Source organism: Aptenodytes forsteri, unplaced genomic scaffold (genome assembly GCF_000699145.1).
Source record: "Aptenodytes forsteri isolate BGI_AS27 unplaced genomic scaffold, ASM69914v1 Scaffold270, whole genome shotgun sequence".
Classification (NCBI taxonomy): Eukaryota; Metazoa; Chordata; class Aves; order Sphenisciformes; family Spheniscidae; genus Aptenodytes; species Aptenodytes forsteri.
The window spans coordinates 3410147-3432895 of record NW_008794631.1 but is presented as its reverse complement, the minus strand read 5'-3'; the positions used below and the strand labels follow the sequence as shown (position 1 = coordinate 3432895).

Sequence of the window (22749 nt, the reverse complement as noted above, 5' to 3'; positions counted from 1 at the left end):
CAGGCTGCCCAGGGAAGTGGTGGAGTCCCCATCCCTGGAGGTATTTAAAAGACGTGTAGATGAGGCGCTTAGGGACATGGTTTAGTGGGCATGGTGGTGTTGGGTTGACAGTTGGACTCGATGATCTTAGAGGTCTTTTCCAACCTTAATGATTCTATGATAATTTCTATACCTTCATGTGGCTTCTCAGAGTACATAGGATCCTCCCAGGAGGAGACTGGCACGCAAAAAAGGGGAACTTCCCTCCTCTTTCTGCTGCATGTTTACCGATACTCCTCTTCAGATCTTAGAGCAAGAAATTCTGCCCCCAGGTTCAGTTTCCTTTCCTGTGTGGCATTGTTGTTCACTTAATGCCTTACTCCATGCAAAGTCGACAACTTCTGTCATCTCTCTACCTCCCATTCTAGCATGGAAAGAAGTAGAAAAAATTCAGCTTCTGAAGTGTGTTAGGATGCTACTGTGTTATGTAGGATGATAAAATGTGTTGTTATGATGCGTTTAGGGTGGCACTTTTTACTAAACAGTATGAATATGTAAATGTATATATTTTCTTAAGGGACACAACATCAAGCTACCACTACTTTCAGAACTTTCTATTGTGTTATAAGTAGTTAAGCCTGAGGTTTAATCCACTGATTACTCAACCGGTGCCTGTCTGGCTCCTGCTTTGATATGTAACTTTGATCCTGAACCAAGGGAAGGATTTGCCTTTTCTTGGAGCATCAAATAGGGTCCCAAACCAGAGACAGATTGGTGGTCTCAGTGCTGCTGTGCTCATGCTGTTACTCAGCAGCTTCTCAGATATCACCCTGGTGGGTCTATTCCTGTAGTCAGAATTTAGTTGATTAATGAATTTAGGTTCAAAAACGAGTTTTGCTTCAGATCAAATTACTGCAAAAGCAACCTTCTATTTGTTGAATCCATAAAGTGAATTCAGTCTGCCCACTCAGGCATTTTTACCTTTTAAATTCTTTAATATTTCCAGGACCTTAAAACAGTTGTTCTCTTCTCATGGTGCATTGTCATTTGGGGGCTTTCGATCCAGTTCTAAAAGCCTCCAGTTCCCTGCAGGGAGCTGGGAGAGGCAGGTGAGTTTAGTGGATGTAATCTGCAAGTGTGTGTACGGGGGAGGCAAGTGCGTATTTTTTGAGAATCACCATTTGGATTTAACATGGCTGCAGGTAGATGGATTCTAAGCTCCAGATGGTCCCTTTCAACCTGAATTTCTTATGATCCCGTGTCTGAATGCTCTGAACATTGCTGCCGCTGATGGCAAATCCTTTACTGACATCAGAAGTCCTTTGACTTAATTGGAGTTACAACAGCTTATACCAGTTGAGACTCTGCCTTCTAAAGTATTCACACATGCAGCCTTTTGGGGTCTAACTTTCACACGAAAAATATGAGAAAAACTCCTAAGCAGTCAGTCATATTTTGCAGCTGATTTTTCCATATGGTGTAGCTGTATGTGAGAAAATGTGACTGCAAGCTGATATTCCTATAGTTTCCAACTGCTTAAATAAATGATTTGAAGGATATTGGGAACCGATAAACGTGGAGTGTTTCCAAAATCTTCAGGCTATTGAAGGCGGCCTGGACAACAGCTTTTTAGCAATAAAGTATGTGCTATAGTGTAGCACATACTTTATTGCTAATCCTAGGGGCTGTGAAGTCCAACTTGTGATACAGTCAGAGCCAAAATAAAGCAACCCATTTTGTTTTGTCTACCCTGAGTTTTTCAAAGGCTGTTGGTATAAGACAAAGAAAGATCATTTTGATGTATTTGCCAAAGAAACAGTTGAGATTTCACAGCAGACTGCATGATGCACTAGCCAAGCTAAACAAAATAACTAATGCTATTGTTTTTAGTAGTTATTTGCTTGCAAAATATTAAAATGTTAAAATACTTGGAAAAAAGTTTGCAGAAGTAGTAAGCCATTTATGTAAGGGCATGGATTCTCTGCAGTCTAGACTGGCCTCATTTGAGCGGTTTCAAGTGGAGGTGATTATACTTCTTTATGTTTCAGGTTAGGACATTGGCCAGGCTGACTTGAACTGGACCTTGGCTGTAAAATATACCTGTCTTTCTTTGGCTGGAGTTCTTCCCTGTGCAGATGACTGATAAAATAAAGCTAGAAATTTTACCCTAGAGAGTACACTGTGCATAGCATCTTGGCCAGGCCACCTTTTCTGTATGAACCTGTGCATGCTTGCAACGTGTGACACTATTCACCAGATAGCTCCCAAAATTGCTTTTTGTTGTTGTTTGACATACTGTATGCACATTTTAATGCATAAAATATAACTGAAATATGTTTTCAATAACATAACTGAAATGTGTTTTCACTTCCTTGCTTTTTTTCTGTTTTTTCTTTTCCAGGCAGAGGGTTCCAGGCTCCAGAGAGAACTGAGAGGATATTTAGCAGCCATCAAAGGTGATTTTTAAGTTTTACATCATGTTTTCATAAAGCAAACTTTTTTAAAAAGTTGAGACCAGTAGGCTTGTTTAAAGTATACAAAGACAAATACAAGTAATGCTTTTGTCATTACTAGTCCACATTTCTGCTTTGGATCTGGCATAGGCTCTTTAGCCTGTTGCTAGGGATTCTGCACCTTTGATGTCAACTCATGTGTGTACAGTCTTGCATGCGTGGCTCATCCTTGGCTGTCCTTTGTGTGCAAGACTGCTGCCCAGATTCTCACGTTGCATGCATTTTGAGCACCCACAAAATCTACGCATCTTGGTACTCGTCTTTGCAAATGCTAGAATATGAAATACCCCATGCAAGGCAAGGGATTGCTTGACCTCCGCAACTGTAACATTTCCAGGTATTACTAGTTGGATGATATCTCCTCCCTCCAAAACCACACTCCCTGCAATAATGTGATTTCTCATCTATTTCTGCCTGCTTAATCCATTTTTTTAAGTTTAAAAATAAAATATGATCTCTTTCAATACTACATTGAAAATCCAAGTAGCAGAAGCTCACCGGTCAGTGCCTAAATATCAGAGATTAAGTAAACAGCTATTTAAATCCTACTGGACATTTGTAAATCCAGCACACTCAACTTAGCACCATACACAGAGTGTTCTCTTTCTCATGCCGCCTCTCTTTGGAGGAGTTGGAGGCCAGGTGCTAAAGGGAAGAGAATAAGAGTTGGTGACTGACAGAGACACATTAATGGCTTCTTGAGATAAATATATATATATGTGATAAATATGTATGTGTATATATTTTTAACCTGGCTCCAGTCCATTCGGGAAAACATTACAAACCAATATTAACATCCTTGGAAATCACTGTGTTATAATAAAGCTTAAGCAGCTGTTGACAGGCAGGGAAGAAACCTCTTTTTGATGGGAATTGTAAAATGGGGATCAAAGCAATAGCTTAATGTCTTTGACCATCTATTATTTGCTGGATGGGCTGGGCAAGGAAAATCCTGTACCAGACAAGAGGTATTTTGCCTTGTAGGGATTTAAACAATGTCTTTTGTTCTTAGAGGAAATTTCAGCATTGGTCATTTGTTTGGGACCCATTGCATGCTGATTTTTACATTCTTATTTTTCAGTCATCCCTTCCCCACACCCATTATCAGATGGATACTCAGAAGCAGCGTGATGAGGCTGTTTGTTGGCCAGATGGCTTTTCTGTCACGTAGGCTGACTGTTTACATGCTGCTTTGATTTCCGTGTTGGTTACAACAATCCTCCTCTCCATGTTGCATTTTCTTTCTCTCTCTTTCTCTCTCTTCTTTTCCTAGTACTTTGTGCATTTGTGGTCCTTTTGCTGGTTTACTATCTAGTGGGCTACGCGTTGCACCGAGTTTTGGTTTTAACTTGGCATGAAATTTTTCATTTTGCAACTTTTGCCTTTTTAGCCATGCTTTTCTGTGCCGCATCTTTCTCTTTACAGCCTGTAAGTCCATATTTGAAAATAATTTGGACTGACTTTCTTATTGAGAATGAAAAGTCTTTGCTAACACCTCAGTATCTTCCTGTCTTAAAAAAGACCCAGTCATAAGCAGCTTGCAAAAGCTTTAAAAATGTTATTCTCCAAAGCCAACAAGCCACCAGTGGGCATCCTTGGCTCACGTGTTGGCACACCTTCATGCTGTGGAGTGGGAGGACAGCCCAAGACAGTAGTCTACAAACACAGCTCTGGCTGGGGCTTCCCCAAAGCTGACTAGCTCAGCAGTGGCAAACGCCCTTCCAGATGTTGAACGGCAGGAACAAATCTGCTGCTTGTAGCAGCTGCTACAGCCTCTTTGTTGCTATTCTTTGAAGGACTGACATCATTAAAACATTTTGGGGTGGTTATGCACAAAAGCATGGGAACTCCTGAATTTAGGCACTGGAGTGGGATTTCTGCACCTAGGGCATCTGAGCCTTGGAGGCATGCTGTCATCAGGGGCTCATTTTGCAGGGAAAAAGATCAGTCATATCACTGGAAAATAACGCACTTGACATCCTTGTACTCTTACGGGTGTGAGAAAAGCAGTTCATTTTAAAGGGATCAGGAATTGGCAAGATAGCTAACTTTAACTAAAAGCATTTTATGAAGCTGGTAGGTTGTGAACTCTAGGAATAAGTTTCATTTTGCTGCATGACTTTTGAGTGACTGGATATTAGAAGTTGGAAGTATGAGATCTGGGCACAATTTAAGCAAGAAATAGTCAATTGAGCCCTCTTATAATGCTCTATCCCTTCATTTTAATATACTTGACAGTTTGAGGTTTAGTGTCACACATTCTTAAAATAAAAGGATGTTTGCTGTGTTCAGACTCCTTCTCTCACTCAGGGGTGCTTCTTAGTCTTAGCTCGATCTTGATCTTTACTGCTGGTTACTCAAGGACTCGGAGGAACCATGTCATAATGCTGCTGAACTTGCAAATGGCTTTTATGTGCTGTTTTATTTCACCTGCATGATAGTTTAATGTCTGCTATGTATCAGTGGTGTTTGTACTGACGAGACTGTGTACTATTCCCCATAGCTATAATCATCTCATGCCTCAGTCTTCCGTCTCTTCCAGTCTCCTTGGCAACGTGTATCTGGGTTCTCTACTTCATGATTTATTTTTTTAAGCTTTTGAGAGCTGTAGGTGACTTGAATGGTTTTATGGGCCAATTGTTAAAGAAACCCTAAATCAGCCTCCCATTTTGTACCCTGAACTCTTTGCAAGTACCAGTGCAGATGGGGAGATACAGACCTGGATCTGCACGCAGGTGGCAAGGTGGCAGAAGTGAAAAGGAATCCTGCATCATGAAAAAGAAGCACCGTACTTTTCAGCTGGCTTAATGTACTGAGAAATAATAACAAGTCTACAGGAAAGAAAGGGGAGGTTTTGGAGGTCTGTAAGCAGTTTTGCTGCCTAGTTGTCAGTCTGTGACTGACAGAACTGCACATATCCTCCAGATACACAAATCTTAAAATTAATCTTGTAATTTCTTAGAATTCTTAGAAATCATCTTTCTGTAAAACTTAGTAATTAATTATGAAATGATTTAATTGTTCCAGTGGAAACTCTAATGGATAACTAGCAATATCAGATACAACCCTGATAGGTCATTTCCCTGGAGAACCTCACATGAAGCTCTCTTTCCCACTCAAATAATTAAATATCAAGAGCTAGACCAAGGTGCCTCACTCCATCAGGAAAATGGAATTTTCTCCATGATTCAGTCTAGATTTCCCTGCCAGAGAGTGAGGAAACCCCACAGTATATGGGTCCTACAACCGACATGGAGTCCCAGGCCAGTCTCAATCTCCATGGGAACTCGAGTACATTGGAATTGTGATGGCAAAGAGTCACCTACCCTCTGCCATCTCTAGGGAACTGTAATGGGAACATCTCTGCACCACCACCCCCAGGATCCCTAGCATGTGGGGGCCTCCAAGAGTCCTTTGGGGTTCCAGGGACAGGGGCCCTTTCACACAGAAAGAAGGATGATTTCATGCAAGAGCCTCAGACTTCAGTAACTGGATTATTTAACATCATTTTTCCTAAGCGATTAAATTATTTTGGCATTTGTAGTTATTAAATAAGTGACCCAATTACCAAGAAGAAGTGGTATTAAATGAAACAATTCATATTAAATATAAATTTCTAACTGTTCATCAGCAGTAAAAATTCTTTTCACATTTCTTAGTACTTTAATGACTTGCTTTAAACAATTCATCTTTCTCAGTGATAGCAGTTAAAAAAAGCAGAGACAGCCTGCAGTCTATGGCTGACACTAATCCTCTTAACTTTAGTGCTGAATAATGCATAAAAGTTATCAGTGCATAAGAAATAATTCTATGTGAAAACCAGCCAAATAAAGAAATCATTGGACATTGTAAGTTTATGCCCACAGGCACGAAAAAGAATGGGAAGCCACCAGATTGGTATTTACCTATGCGCTCATTTAGGCTATTGCAGTAAAGCTAGTATAGATGCAGTATTAGCGGAGTAGGACGGATGATCTTGGTCTGTGGAAATTTCAGACTGAAGCCCCTGACGGAGGAAACCAAGTACTGTAATGCCCACTTGCCTCACGCTGCAGCTGGATTTGATTGATGTTTTTTACAGGAATGTGGTAGAACGAAGGATTACCAGATTCTCAGAACTGAAACAAGTGTAAACCTTGGTGCAACTTTGATATGACTCAAGCGTGGGATATTGTGTCTTTTACTTATTCTCTTAAGCAGATATATGCCTGAGTCCTGTAGTATTTAAAAAAGAAAGTCTGCATAGGAAAAGGTGCTCTACCCAAGCCTGGTCTGTGACTGAGCTGAATGTGTGCTGCAGGAGGGATTAGCGAGCAGCTGTGCTAGCACGCCTGCCATAGGAACGTACGTGGGAGGTTTAGCACGCAGCGTGCTTAAGGGCAGAAGTTCAGGTATCAGAAAGGATCAAGCGTGAGCAGGGATGCACAAACCTTCCTGGTCTGTGTGTTTGCCCTGAGTGGACAGAAGCAGCCTTCTTAAGCACGGCGATACTGTGCTGGTTTTGCCTTACCTCCTGAGTGGATTAATTCGCAGTGGCATTAAAGATTTTAAATGAGTCCTGCCTAGAAAAATATGTGTTCGTCATCTGTATTTTACTGTAATCTGGCATATTCTAGGCAAAAAAAGCCCTTTCATTCAGGAACCTTTTCTTAGCTAATGATACATCATCCTAAGCATTAACCATGAAGGAGAAAAGGAAGAAATGCATCTTAAGTTCTTGTGCTATACCAATTCTCTGAGCTGAACTCTGTCATTAAAAAGCACCCCCAAGACAACCCCTGAAGAGATCAATTATTCTGTTTTGGCACAGCACCTTTGGATTTAAGGGTGAAAGCTTGTACCCTCTGAACACCAGGGTTTCCTTTGTACTTGTTCTCCCCCTTTCCCATGCCATTCTCTCCCTTGAACCCAAGGTCTGAGAACAGCCATCTACTTTCAGCTTTTTTCAGTATCTTTTTTCCTATCCTACCCATTCCATAGACCACCATTTTTATATTAGGAAGTGTGCATTACTGCATTTATTTTCCTATCGTGTCTTGAGTGTGTGTTTTGGAGTGCATGGTGGAATAGCTGCTGACTAGGTCAAGTCTGCTCTTCTAGACATTCAAGTTTCAAGTGAATTCTCCTCTTCCGCTCCTAAACATTTCTTTGTGCAGAAAACAGAAATATCAATGTCATTCCTAAATTCAGCCACCGAGAAGTTAAATCTGAAGATCACGCTAGAGATATTTTCAAGACAGCACAGATGTGCTGCAGCAAACAGACTTTGGCTGGAGAAAAAATGTGTTGGTTTTTTTTTAAAAAGTTAATGCTAGGTAAAAAAATTAGCAGTCAGCGTTGTTCAGATTTTGCAAAGAAGTTGAAATAAAGTTGTCATTTTAAAATTACTGATTCTGAACTGACTCTTAGCATGTTAGGTGAGATCAGGTTTGTTTTACTGGATTCAGAACCGTATTCAACATCTAATGTATTTGTGCTCCATCAAAATGGAAAGGCAAACTCTGGTGCCTTCACTGAGGGCAGTAATTTATTCACTGGGGTCAAAGTGGTCTCTCTGAAGATAGGTTTAGGCTCTTTCTTGTAATATCAGTGAAGCTACTTTACATTTAAGCCAACTCCTCTGTGTCTTACAGAGTGATAACCATCAACAGTCCCTGTTCTTGTTTCACCTGTGGTAGCAAGAGCTCCAAGGGTGACTGATGCAGTTTGGCTCAGTGCACTTCTCTGTAGACACCACCTTGCTGCAAATGTAAATAAGTGTTGGGCTCCACATATTCTAAACCTACTAGGTGTGCATACAAGATAATAATTCTTCATAAAACCAGGTCCATTACGGCACTCTCCCCAGGTTCAGGCATCTCTTTTCCCTAGCCTTGTGGACACTGCCTCAGTTCTTGCCAGTCCTTTGCTTCATTATTTGCATTCCTTCAGGTCACCATCATTACTGTGGGCACAAGAATAACAAGCTTCTTTTTCTTAACCATTCACTTTACATGTGAAAGCTCCTGAGACTTAAATATCTTTGAAAACAAGGAAAGGAGAAATCCTGAGATATGTTCTGCCTGTGTGCAAACTCCCTCATTCTGGGGAGCACTTTTGGTTAGCACAGACGCCTTCTAGCTTTTCTCCTAAGTCAATTTTTATAGCCAGCAAATCCCATAAATCTCTGCCATTTTAGCTGTGCCACCCTGGAGATGCCTCCTTTTCCACACAGGTGGGCATGGTACTCGTTACAGACAAGGTAGGAAACTGTTCTGTAGGGTGGAAGAGCTGAGAATGACCAAAGGCAGGTTTCTGTTTGATTGCCTTCTCGGTGATAGTCTTTCTGTTGGGTATTAAATGTCTTTAGTGGGCAGGACTACCCTCCAAGTTGTTATTCCTGTTCAGATATGTTTAGTTCAGAATAGAAAATGAAATCCCTAATCAGATAGAATTATACGTTTTTCCTGTATATAAATATGGGTTAATCCTTCTGTGAGGGACATTTCTCATTAACCTGGGGGAGCTGGCTGAAAATAAAGGTTTTGTTTCAGTTCTTGAGAACGATATTCTAAACATGCCAGAGGGAATAGTATAGTGGGTACATGTGGGTTAAAATAAAGATATTTAGCAACTGTTTCTTGTAGTTTGCAGTTATATGTTCCTCCTTCTGTCTAATTACAGGGATGCAAGATGCCTCAAAGAAGCTTACAGAGTCTCTTCATGAAGTGTATGAGCCAGATTGGTACGGACGAGAAGATGTCAAAATGATTGGAGAGGTAAGAGCTATGGAAAGAGGAAAAAAGTACTTTGGCTGCAAATAGATTAATCTGAGCTGTTGAGGAGAAGTGTACTCCGAAAAATTCTGAGCTGTTGAGGAGAAGTGTACATCCGAAAAATTCCCTTAATTCTTCATTGTATGTTAAATCCTGTTTTTTGAGCACAGAAATTATTGGTCTTGTGAAATACACCTCCTGCTGACCAGATGGCGCATTTGCAATGTCTGTTTTACGAACTAGCTGATGTAAGCTCCCACTGAGGTCAACGTCAGTGATAGCAACTGATTGACAAGTTTGTGCAAGGTATCTTACATGCAGTGTTACAGTCAGGATTCTTAATTCAACTGAATGTTGAAAATTATTAAATCTGCTTATCCTTGTATGCTGTGTAACAGCTGTTGAGCCAGTGGCGCTAAACAGGATACCTGATGGGACACTCACCTTTCTCTGACAAGAACATGGAATTTAAGGCCAAATTAGGCTGCAGGGTACTATTCATTTTAACCTTTCTGAGGTTCCTTCAGTGATTAGAGAAAAATAGGTTCTTCTAGAGGACATTGCAGGAGCTTAGCTGGAGGTACTCTGAATTGCCTGCTTAGAGCAGCCTTAATTCTGGGGCAAGTCTGTCAGCAATTGTGCTGGTGGTGACAAGAAAGTGCGAACTGTTATCAGTGCAGCTTTTAACCACCTGGCATTCAGTTTGCAAGGCCTCCTGGATAATATAATTAACAAGAAACTGGAAGACAGAGCAATCTTCCTGTATCTGTGTAATGATTGCTTTTCTTCTCTATGGCTGCCTTCCCCTATCCTTTCCTGCTGCTGAAGGCATGATGTGTTTCTGATTTTAAAAGCACTCAACTTCCAAACTGTGTAAGTTGAGATACCATATGATTTATATTGTCTTAGGTTAAACAGCTGGAAGATCTCCTGCTGCATCTTGCTGTAGCACCTCATCTTGTATTTGTAGGCTGTTAGATTTTACACTCAGAAATTCATAATTGTGTATGAAAGGACCAAAAGTTGGCTCTTAATCTCTATTAGATATAGGGATAAACGTTAGATGTGTCTTCTTAATAAGAGACTCATGTGGACAACATTACAAAATTGCTGGTCCTGATTTTTTCCCTGTACAATCACAAATGTAGATTTATGCATCCCTCAACCTGCAATAAAAAACAATGATATATTTGTGCAGTACATGATATAAATGATCATTCTAAATGGCCTTATTCTGTATGGTAGGAAAGATGATGGCTTAAAGGACTCTTCAGCAACGGTTTTGGAGCCCATTAGCTTTCAGAAAACCTCCATGATTTTAATTTTTCCAAAATATGTATCAGCAAGATACAAAGGCAAATGCACAAGGCTGGCAGTTGCTTGCTATGATCTAATGCTGTGCTGCTCTGTAGACCACTGAGATTAAATATTGTGTTAATAAATAAGGTATTTCTTTTAAGCATGATTAATAGATTGTAATAATTCATTAGGGACTCTATTAGGGTAGGAAATGAATGAACTAAATGCTGGCATCACACAGCATTTATAATATGCCCTATAGTGGCTCATGATAAAACAAACACTAGGGAATAGCTTTCCGGACTTGCTGGTGAGGATAACAGCCCTGCAAAGCAGTGCTCGCCCGCTTTAGCCTCTCTCCCATCAAAGGAGGGAGTTCAGTGATTTTTGAAATGTGCAAAGAAAAGGGGAATCAGGATGTTTAACACGTGCTAATGACTTGTTCAATTGAGAACCTGAAGAATTGGGACCTCCAGAACTATGTCTCTATGTAACAGAATTTGCTTCTGGCAAGGAATCTCATCCTGCTCCCCATGGGGTCCTTGTCACATCAGCTGCATTAACATGTTCTTAAAAACCGGAAAACTGCAAGGGATGTCTCCTGGTGACTACCCCAGAGCTGCAAAGAGGACTGGGGAAAAGCACTATAGCTTCTGGGGGGGATTTTGTTTATTTTGCCTGCTGATGTTGGCATGTTGCAGATCTGGAATTGCAGTTCTCTAGCAGTGCGAGGTAGAGTTCTTGTCTGTGTATCAGCCTTTTCATCAAATGTACCTTAATGGCACAAAAAGTATGGGATGGAAAGACCTTTCTTAGGGTGGATCTCCACAGCTTTTATTTTAAAAAAGACCAAGCAAAGCTAAGCTTACAAATCCTTGTAATTGATGGGAAACCTGCTTTATTTTCTCCTTTATTTTATTTACTCTTCTATTTTTAGTTGTACTTCTTTTCTCTGTAAGGAAGGTTCATCATCAGTGAACATACTTAGGTGTAAGAACTAGGGCAGCTTCAGATTCTGTGTTGTTGACCCTCAGGGACCTGAAACCCTGAGGAAGACCTTGAATCCGTGACATCCTTATCTTCACATAGCAGTTACTATTTGAAAGAATGAAAACACAAACTAGTTCTTAAGCTAAAACTTCTTTTGTTGTAAATTAAAACTTGCAATGTCAAGGTATTCCTTTTCATTTACCTTGTAAGTGCACCCTAAGTTATTGCCATAAAGAACATTTTAAAACTTCAGAAAGATTAATCTTTACCAATTACATTTGTATTTCTCCTAGGTTTAGAGTGGAATTAAACTACTAAGTGCATTTTTCTCTTTTCTACCTTTACAGAAATGTGATGAACTTTGGGAAGACTTCCATCAAAAACTGGTGGATGGGTCGTTGTTGACCTTGGATACATATCTAGGACAATTTCCTGATATCAAAGTACAGTAATGATTTCCTATAAAGGACAATTTGTAAAATTACTGTTGAGTCATAAAATAAATAGAAAATGAGATTACAAGCAAAGAAAAATAAAAAAAGGGGGGGGAGGTAGAAGTCATTATCTTCTGCAATGTAAAAGATGTTGTTCTGTAAGTAAATCCCTGACATCAGGCTGCACTGATTTTCCAAGTGAACAAAAATATTTTTCATGCAGTAGGACTTGGAAGTAAATTAGCCTTTGTAGATAAAACTTTTATAATATTTTTTTCCTGCTCCTATTTATTTGGTATGAGATAATTCTCACTGACTTCAAAAGGGACAGATCAAGTTCTTCAGCTGTTAAAATGCAGACAAATTACAAGATGAAAAGCAGGCCTTTTGTTATTGGCTAGATGCACCTGTAGGTATCTAAATATCTTTCTCTTAACTAAGCCATGGTTCCTGTCTTTTAATTAGTTATAAAAAGATTTTGTAATACACATCAGGAAAGACTGTTATGCAGATTCTAGTTTCTCCCAGATGCCTGTCCGGTGTATAGTCCAGGGAGATGGTTGCTAAAAGAAAAGTGTGGGGATAAAGAATCATTACAGGTGAGAGGTAGATACTTTTATATTCGGATGTGACTTTGTGGACATAGCTGGAAATTATTTGTGATGGTTTATAATTGAGTAGGTATCACACAGTCATCCCTTTTGTCATTTACAACAGGGGCTAATACTGAAAGAAAAAAAAAAATCCCAACATTACTGATGTTCAGTCTCAAACTTGATCATAAATCACACTGTGCTTATGCCCTCTCAGCATGTGGAATTTACATATAATATACAGCTTTGTAAATTCAGTATATAACAAAAGACACTTTTTTTGGTTATAAAAGAATTAGAGCAGGTAGATTAGAATTCCTATTGTATGTTGAACTCTAGTTATCTTAGTTATGTGTCAGAGCAACTATACTGAGAAGTATATTTTAAGCATTTTTCCAACTCTGGAAAAAAAATATGTTAATTATTCATTAAATTTGCACACTATATATAAGGGAAAAAGATGGTGTTACCATGAGTTTAACAGGTCCGCTTATTCTGGAGAATGAGACAAGTCTTGCATAACATTGATATCTCACTTCTAAGGCCTGTAAGCCTTACGCCCACAAAAAACCCTTCCAAACCATCTGTAAATGGATTCCTTATTTAAAATAAGGTGATTAGTTTGTCTCTTTTACCATGCCCATGTTCCTGTATGATATTATAGTAAGTCAGATATGAACAGCAGATGAGGGATAATAAAAATATATCAAAAACTTAAATGATAACTTAGGTAAAAAAGCTTTTAAAAAAGCACCATTTGTGCTGACTTTCATTTCTACCTCTGTACAGACTCGCATTGCAAAACGAAGCAGAAAGCTGGTGGACTACGACAGTGCAAGGCATCATCTAGAAGCCCTGCAGAGTTCAAAAAGAAAAGACGAAGGCAGAATTACCAAGGTAGCACACTAAGAAGGATGCTGGCAGAAGACTTCAGGAGCTTGGGTGGCATTTGTTTCTGTGCAGAGACCGAGTACAAAGTTCCTCTTCTTTGTCCTCTCTCAGAAATGGAACTAGCGATATCCTTAAGCATTTTGGTGGGTAGGGAGGGCGCGCTCAGCCTCTTTCAGGAGTGAGTCCCGTTTGAGCCCTAACTTTCTCTCTTGATGAGAGTGAGGGGATAGCAAGTCCTGTGTTGGACTGTGTGGTGTGGGACTGAGTCACATCCTTTGTTAATAAAAATTGTAAAAGACCCACAAAAAAACAAATGCACAAAACCAACTTTGGCAGGTTTTGCTATATCATAGTGATTGCAGAAGTCACCCTGTTTCATTTTGGTTTAGGCAGAAGAAGAGTTTCAAAAAGCACAGAAAGTGTTTGAAGAGTTTAACACTGATTTACAAGAAGAGTTGCCATCTCTATGGTCACGGTAAGCCTATGCAGATATTGTCTGGAAGGCCTAAAGGGGGACTAAGGGAAGGGAACCAGGGGATTTTAACGAGCTGATAGAAAATGTTTTGATGGCTTCTTGAAGATCCCATCCATTATCTTTTTTAAATAATAACAGGGAAAATATCTGCAAATGATCCAAAATTATACTTACTGTAAGTGTATTTATGCTTATTTCTTTCAGTGTATCTTGGCACTTAAGTTTCTTTATCATATCTTCATTCTGAGGCGCAAAAAGGTCTCCATTTTATGGATAAAGAACTGTGGCAGAGCACAGAACAGCTGATCGTGACCACGACCCGCTGCTTCCGTCACCTTTCACAGAAATCTTGGTGATGGATACTTGATCCTTTCAAGGGGAAAAAAAAAGCCACTTGTTAATAAAAAGGTTCAAACGCTTCCACTGTCAAATGTAACTATACAGAGCAGCTACACGCTTTTCTAGAAGATTTGCAGTGGGTCTATTTATAGGTCATTTTTCTGTAAAAGGTGTCAAAATGAAGAACCTTACAAATGTGTAAAGATTTTATGGCAGTTGTCATTTCCAAGTTCCTATAAAATACTACCAAAGCAGTAGAAGGAAGGGAAAAGTATTATTATAACTACTTCAGAATACACATTTCATAGTTTTGTGCTATGTCTGCGATGTAAAAGCATTTGGTGGCATAGATCATTCATTTGGGATGTATAATCATAGATTGTGTTTATACAGAAAATCCGGACAAAATGAACAGGAGAACAAAAGCAGTAGAAAAATGAGCATCTCATTAGTGTGCTGTGTTCTTTAACAAATGACAGTCTGGAGTGGAACTGTATTGTGAGTCACTGAAGTATTCTTTGTCTTCTCTGCCTTCTAAATTAATTCCTGTTAAGTTTCAGATCAATAGAGGGTTTTCCTGCTGTGTTTCTGCCTATTTCAGTTGAAAAGCTTCTTAGCACTTCAAGATATTTATTTTATGGGCTTACTAAAAGTAAAACTGCGTATGAATGATTTAGAGTAAGGGCCCTTTTATTTCAATATGTGTTGCCCACTAAATAGTCTCAGGGAAAGGTAGAATTTAATTTGAGCAATAGGCATAATTCAGAAAGCAATTGCTTTCAGACTCCTTTTTTTTAGTTATTACAATTCTTCAGGAAGAAAATGGTCCATTGAGTTGGCATTTTGAAGGCTTATTCTTATGCCAAAGATTATTTTTGTTAATAAAAGTTTGGAGAAATTACACGTGAAAGTTTTAAATAGGAAAACGAATAATTCAAAACCTAAGAAAACACCTTCTACTTTTGAAGTGTACAAGAGGTATGTAATCACTCCAAGCAAGCAGATTTTTGACTGCATGTGCAAAAATGTCTAGCCTATATTAGAAATTATTTTGTCTTACATACATATGCATGTATTTCAGGGCTGATTTCTTTAAGAAGGGCTGAGCGTGGGACACCCACACCCCCAGGCCATACTGAGCTGTATATCTTAAAGCTGCCTCCAGATGCACCTGCATCACCTAGGTGCTGCGATAGCATCTAGGGCGCAGGCGCTCGCAGTGCCGGAGTGGTACCTCTCTCTTTTCAGTCAATGGCTGCCTGCTGTCCGGTGGGAGACAGCGTGCCCAGAGCACCTTGCCTTCCGTGTGCTTGTGCCACACTCGTGCCAATCCTTTTCCAATCCTCCCCTTCTCTAAAACAAGCTGAAACCCCCCGCTATGGAGTAGTCTCAACTTGGTTCACTCTGTGCGGTGTGAAATGTGATGGTTCTTAACACAAACGGAAATAATCATGAATGAACTAGTCTGAAATTTTGACATTCGATCCAATTATTTGCTTTGCTGAGAATAATAGTCAAGAATGTTGCTTCCTGTCTGGAAAAAAAATAATTAATTTTCCTTTCTGGCCCTCCCACCCCTATCTTCTATTCTCTTTTTCCTTTCTTTATGCCATCCTCTGTAGACGAGTTGGCTTCTATGTGAACACCTTCAAAAATGTATCCAGCCTCGAAGCCAAGTTTCACAAGGAAATAGCTTTAGTGAGTAAAAATGAATATCTCATGTATAATGGATTATGTGATATGCATAACAGCAAGCAAATGTCTTGTAATGCAGCAGTAAAAATCTAGCAGAGACACACGTGAGAATTTGCCCTAGATCCAGATTTGTAGCATAACCTTTGTGTTGGTTTCGACTTGCCATTTTTGTACACTCCTTAAGGAAAGGGCAGCCCATACAGTTTTGGGTTACAGTGCATTATCAGTTGTAGCACTAAATTCACTTTCTATTTTGATAACTTCTCCATTCTTTTTAGTATACTATTGCCTTCAGTATTTTTTCTGTGTCCAATTGCTAAGCATCTCATTGCTTTAATCAGTACAAGAAAAACATGTCAAGCGTTCCCTTCAAGACTGCTATATACGTTGTCAGCAATGCAACGTTGTATCTGGGACTGTTAGGCAAATTGAGCAGTTCCAGTGAGGATCTTTTTAATGTACCTTGCTAAGTGGTAGTGTATTATCTGCAGTAACCTACTAATAGGAACAAAAACGGTAAGGAGAACTCGCTTGACTGAAGTCCCATGTAAATTGGGGGTTAGGATTTTGAGGGGAAAACATGAATCTTCTCAGCTACCCATATTGCTTTAAACTTTAGGCCACCTCCTTCATCAGAAATCAGGCAGCAGTCAGTCACGCTTATAAACTTGTTCTCTGAAAACCAGCTTATGTTTTTGAAGAACTGCTGTTATCTTTGATTCTATGGATTTTGATAGGTTTCCACTTAGGCTTTTGATATACATGGCACTGAGTAATTTTGGAAGGATCTATATGCCATTTTAAGGTTATCAGATTACGTGTTATCAGGTTATCGGTTATCAGACCAGATTTATCACCTGTGGTTTTAATCATGACTGTAGTGCTTCATATAAACTCAGGCAAGTGTTTTGTTTTCTCAGCTATGTCACAAACTATATGAAGTGATGACGAAGCTGGGAGATCAGCACGCAGACAAAGCCTTCACCATTCAAGGGGCACCAAGGTGAATTTATTGCTTTTTTTAATGAATTGCATTGCAGTAGGCTTTGTGGGTTTCTCAGCTATGTCACAAACTATATGAAGTGATGACGAAGCTGGGAGATCAGCACGCAGACAAAGCCTTCACCATTCAAGGGGCACCAAGGTGAATTTATTGCTTTTTTTAATGAATTGCATTGCAGTAGGCTTTGTGGGTTTCAGCATATGTAGTAATCACCCACACATGTGTAGCAATTGCTGCACAACACGGTCACTGGGTCTGTTCGTTCAGGGTACTAGATGAAGGTACTTCAGATGAAGTTCTTCTCAGCATGAATAAAGGTGCAAAACTTCCTTCATCACCCACTTATTTTTCCTTTCAAAAGATGAATAAAGGCCAGATTCTCAGCTGTTGCAATTTAGCCTAGTTCATTGTAGACCGTTACACCAATTTACACCAGATATATAGCTCATTTATTCTTAGATGATTAGTCTACAGCAATGTTACTAACGCTCATAAATTTTTTTTAAAGCCTTGAAATATTTAGATGATTTTTAGCTCCTAAAGGCATATGATTAGGTGAGAATCCCAGCCTTTGTAAGTCAGCTTTTCTCTCTTCTGCTCTTGGGGAAAAGTCAAGAAATGTGATCTGAGAGTGCATCATAAAAGCTGAAAAGCTGAAGTAAAAAAAATGTCACAAAATACCATATTTTAATGAATTTCAAGAGAAATCTTGTCTTAAAATAAAAGTAAAAGCAAAAAAATTTTAAAATCAGATGGTGCTTTCTTAAGGTCAGTGGATGCCAGTGCAGTATTTCTGATTGTTTGCTTGCAACAAATGTAGCCTTTCTGCCATAATTTGACCTCTCGGTACTGTAATAGTGATAGGCAGAAGAGGTTGAAATTATAAAACAGTGAGACTTACCAAAACACAATGATATTTAGAGTGAATACATAAATCCTGAATTTCCAGCCAATCCCAGCTCATCAGAAGCAATCAGAACAATGTTACAGCTACTGCTAATTTGCCCTCAAGCTGGACCCAGAATAGCAACAATTAAGACTGACCAAGCAACATAACATCTGCCTCAAACATATAGCTGATATTTCTGCATTTGTTTTGATCTCACTTTGGAATAACAAAGAATAAAATACTGAACCTTCTGACCTAATGCAAACTTCAGAACTACTTTATTAAGAGTGTGTTCAAAATTTTTGTTTTGGATTAGCTCAAGTGTTAATCCATGCTCATATATACTTACACACTGTCTCCAAGGAGTTGTTAGCTCATGCATCACCACTTCCAGCCCCTTTAGGATGGACTCACAAGCTGGACTATGTTTCCATAAAGCATTTGTAAAATACTTTTATGGGATGAAAAATAATGTAGTGTTGGAAAACTTCAAGCAGTTTTTGTAATAAACAGGTATTTTGGCCACCTCTTTCTCCTAGAGCATGTCCAGCATGCACATGCTCATTCCCACTGAATTACTCTTTCCATCAATGAGAGAAAAAAAAAATTCTTGCTGCAAATGAGTAAACATAGGTTAATGCCGTGTGATCATCTTAACTTATTTTTAAAATGCTTTTTAAAAATACATTATTTTTTTAGTTACCGTGTTACTCTCTTTTGCTGTACTGTTCACAGAGCCTTATGTGAAAATCTGGATAGATTTTGACTTCCATTATTAGTTATGGTGCTCTAAAAGACTACTCAGGAGTAGGTCTTTGTAAGATAAAACGGCTTTCCTTTTTAGATGCATGAGAAGTAGATACTAGACAAGTACGGTACCTAATCTTTCCTTTAAAGAACTGTATAAAAAGAAACATCTTAAAAACTTGTATGCTACTGAATACTCTATCCTGAAGGCAAATATTGTACCTGGGAAAGAAATTTCTTAATAACTGCTTATTTTTTCTTTTTTAATATTTCCGCAGAAAGAGGTGGTGAGTGTAAGCTAAGTCTATCCTTTCCAAAGAACAAATTTTTCTTGTGTTAGTGTTAGGAACATATTTATGGTGTGGTCTCCTCAATCAGGTAGTGCTTCTGTTCTCCCTGAAGATGCGTAGGAGTCGCTCTTCTCTTACCAAGTACTGTGGTTGTTGAGTGCTGTAGTTTATAGCCTCCGCGAGTTGTAAGCTTTCAGCATTTCTAGGTAGCTGAATATGTCTCAGTGTTTGTACCAGGTCCTTTCATGGGAAGGGCAGATCCTTTCTCAGGACTTCATCAGATCTTTTCTTAGTATCAGCAGAGCTCTGTTGAAGTCACTTGACTACTGCTTGTTTATAGTTGTGGTGAGTCATCCCTCTAAATAGTGATATCCTTATAATAATCTTGGTTGTGCTTTATTTTATTGGAACCTTTCTGAAGTTGCTGAACTTTTAAAATTATTTGCATTATTCATTGTTATGCCTTCCCCTGAGATTTTTATCTTTAGAGCCTTTTATTCTGAGAACTGTGTGAAATGAAGACAACAATTCCATCTCACATTTTATGATAGTTACAAACTTATACATGAAACACTATTTCAAATACAGAATCTGAAAAAATGCAGGTACTCTGTTTTCCTCAAGTTATAATGATCAGGTAAACAGATGTTCCAAAAATCAAGATCACTCAAAATTAAAACTTCTTTTGACACTGTAGATCACTGAATTTTAATTGCATTTAATTGCAGTTTTAGTTTTAGCCATTATATAATGGCTCAGTTCATCTCCAGTGTGTACTGCATTTTGTGGTCACTGGCATTACCTCAGGGATGCAGCTCAACTATTGCATCAAACTGTCAAGGTGATAAGTCAGCATGATATGTATGTCCTCGCCATTGCTTTGTTTCTGTCTAGTGATTCAGGTCCACTCCGCATTGCAAAAACTCCGTCACCGCCAGAGGAGGTCTCTCCCCTGCCTAGCCCTACTGCTAGTCCCAATCATATGCTGGCACCAGCATCTCCGGCACCAGCCCGGCCTAAGTCACCCACACAGGTAAGCGGAAACCTAACAGGAGAAACTGGCCTGTTTTGCAGTAAAAGATAGCTGAGATGATGTATATAGTGGATTTTTCATTAGGTTGTGCGACTGAGAAATGACAGGGAGGCCACTGGCTCTGTTGCACTCTGTTCTGTTCATTGGTTGTTCATCCCTGTGTCACGAGCATGGGTGCAAAGTGGTTTTTATATAAGGGGGAATGAAGAAAGTTTAAGGTGCCTGGTGAACTGAGGGGACTTGTGGTGACAAAGCAAAACACTTCTTAAGAAGTGTTAGCAGTGATAGTTTGAAAAACCTATTTCTAAAACCTTCTCATGAATTTCAGTACATTATATGTTTCTGCTCTTCATTCATCTTAAAATTTTTGCTTACCCTGGAAAAAAATTAGCCAGTGAGTATCACTGGTCTGGCCAACCTCTAAAACAGTAAATAATAGAGCTAGCTTAAATACTGCTGTGATAACTACTGATAATTAAAAGCTTATTGGTTGTTATTAACACTGGATTGAGAAGTTTGACACTGTTGGAGTCACTGGAGTAATTTCTATTCTCACCAGTATCGGTGAAATAAGAATCAGTTTCGTGCATCAGTTTCATCTGTAGCACAAGAGCTATATGTGATACTTCATGAACATATCAAAGACTGGTGTCGATGTTACTGATGTTTTCAGAACTGGGATAGCTTACGTGCTGATTGCTATTTCTATGGTGGGAGAACATCAGAAGAAATTTAGTTTTGCATTTAGTTAGATGTGAGCACACTTGTTTCCTCTGGTCTCCCAAAATGGTGCTGTGGTTCCCAGAGATGATATGGTCTTAGCATTAAGTAGGCTTTAAAGGTAGCAACAGGTGGGCAGGGACAAAATTGCAAAGCTAAACAGGAATGAACTTAAGAAGCCAAAAAGCTACAGAGGCCTGGTTCTGTGCAGCATCGCCCTTCCAACTATGAGCTGCATAGGAGAGGAAGTATCTTGCACTGTGTGCCCGTCACAGCAGAAAAAAATCAGCCAAGAAATGCTTTTGTGTGAAATCTTAACCCTTGAGTTGGAATGAGTTTGAAACATAGAGTTGTTTTGCTTTTCCCACAATGTTTATTTCAAGGCATTTGGTGGCGAACAACCAAACAGTTCCTTTCAACCCATGGCTTATTCCCACATTTAAGGTGAAGCAGCAGAGATAAAAACCTAACACAAATTGTTTAGGTCTAGCTTAAAGCTCTTTCTTTTATCCCTGAACTAGTCTGTGACATTTTTGCTGTCTGCCTAGCTGAGGAAAGGTCCGCCAGTCCCACCACTGCCTAAGCTCACACCCACAAAGGAGTTGCAACAGGAGAACATCATTAACTTATTTGACGACAACTTTGTCCCAGAAATCAATGTGACGACTCCATCACAGGTAAGCTTCAGAGGATGGTGTATGGGTCCAACCTTGCAATCACCCTAAATTCTCCAGGATAGTGGCCTTGGGGCTGAACTCCATGGGGACGGAGGAGGAGGGTACAGGTAGAAGGCAGAGGCACAATTACCATTTTCAGTTCTCTTGAAAGGGTCACACGTATGGTATTTTATCTTTGAATAGGCCACACATAATCACTCAAAAGGGCTAACATTGCTAACATACTGAAAAATATGAGAGATTTCCTGAGAGGCCTGGCTAAAAATACTGCAAAGCAGCCATGTTTGAGATTTAACTGCCTCCAGGTTGCATTACAAGCTGAGAGTTCATCTAAGATGCTTTTTTTTCTAATCCTAAGCATCTCAAGTGGCACTTTACAGTGATCCTTCATTATTTCTGTTTCTTCCATCAAAATCATAAAAGTATTCCTTTTTTCTTTTGAGTGATTTAAAAAAAATTTGAACTTGGCTGTTTTAATCAACTTTTTGCAGGTATAAAAGGCTGCTCCAGCCTTTTATGAATGAAATGAAATGAATGAAATCATTCATTTGTTTTTGACTCATAGAAACATTAGTTACACAGCAGAGAAGTGATCAAAATTACTTTTATCTCATTATAATGAAATTATAATTTTTTTAAAAATTGCATATAACAAACAGAAAAGCCACAGTTGTGTAAAATAAGTCTGTATAATATGTATTCGGTTATTCAGCTTTTATGCAGTTATGGTAACTGCTGGTTGTTCAATAATGGACCCTTTCTATTACAGTAATTACAACTGAAATCTGAGCCTGCGTCTGATAAACTGGGGAGAAATATGCAGATCTGAAGCTTATGCAGAATGTTTATGAATTTTTGTTTTCATGTGAATTACTGGTTTTGTACTAAATCATTTGGCAACACTGAATAATGTAGGCACAGCAATGAAAAACAAAATTATTTTAGAGAATTTGAACATGTGATGTTTTGTTTTCTTGTGGAGGGGAGAAAAAGGCATCGCCGTCCATAGGGATCTATTTGGAAGAGAAGAGAGTTATTTATAGTTAAGTCGCCATACAGTTAAAGAATTAATGGCATCTCCCAGTATGCAGCTGCTGCTGGGCCCTCCTGCTGAAGGGAGGTTGCAGGTCTGTTGCATCATTGTACCCTGACTTCGTGGGAGTTATTACTCTGGCAGCATGAGCCTTGACATCAGTGGTAAGAGTCGGTGTAACCTGTGCTAGATGTGGCCTCCTTCATTAAATGCTGTATCCGCCTAACCTTCACCTGTCAGGCCAGCCAGGGAGGCAGAAATGGAACCAGTTTGCTTTTCCATTAAGAGCTGACACTGGAATGGGGCTTTAAATGGGTGTAAGTCACATTTCCAGAATCTTTACATCCTTTCTACGAGAGATTGGTATAAAAATGGAATGGCATAATCAAGGTGG

General features: G+C 39.2%; 1 protein-coding gene across 2 annotated transcripts in view; it reads left to right on the top strand.

Moving 5' to 3' along the window:
* The window catches only part of AMPH (amphiphysin), a 68128-nt gene that overhangs the window by 11068 nt on the left and 34311 nt on the right, over positions 1–22749 (top strand). For both annotated transcript variants that reach the window (XM_019470537.1, XM_019470536.1), the window contains exons 2-10: positions 2381–2435; positions 9156–9250; positions 11884–11979; positions 13353–13460; positions 13844–13929; positions 15891–15966; positions 16884–16966; positions 19787–19925; positions 21194–21322. In XM_019470537.1, the coding sequence (XP_019326082.1) occupies positions 9158–9250; positions 11884–11979; positions 13353–13460; positions 13844–13929; positions 15891–15966; positions 16884–16966; positions 19787–19925; positions 21194–21322 (810 nt within the window). In that variant the 5' untranslated portion in view covers positions 2381–2435; positions 9156–9157. The remainder of the gene's footprint in view (positions 1–2380; positions 2436–9155; positions 9251–11883; positions 11980–13352; positions 13461–13843; positions 13930–15890; positions 15967–16883; positions 16967–19786; positions 19926–21193; positions 21323–22749) is intronic.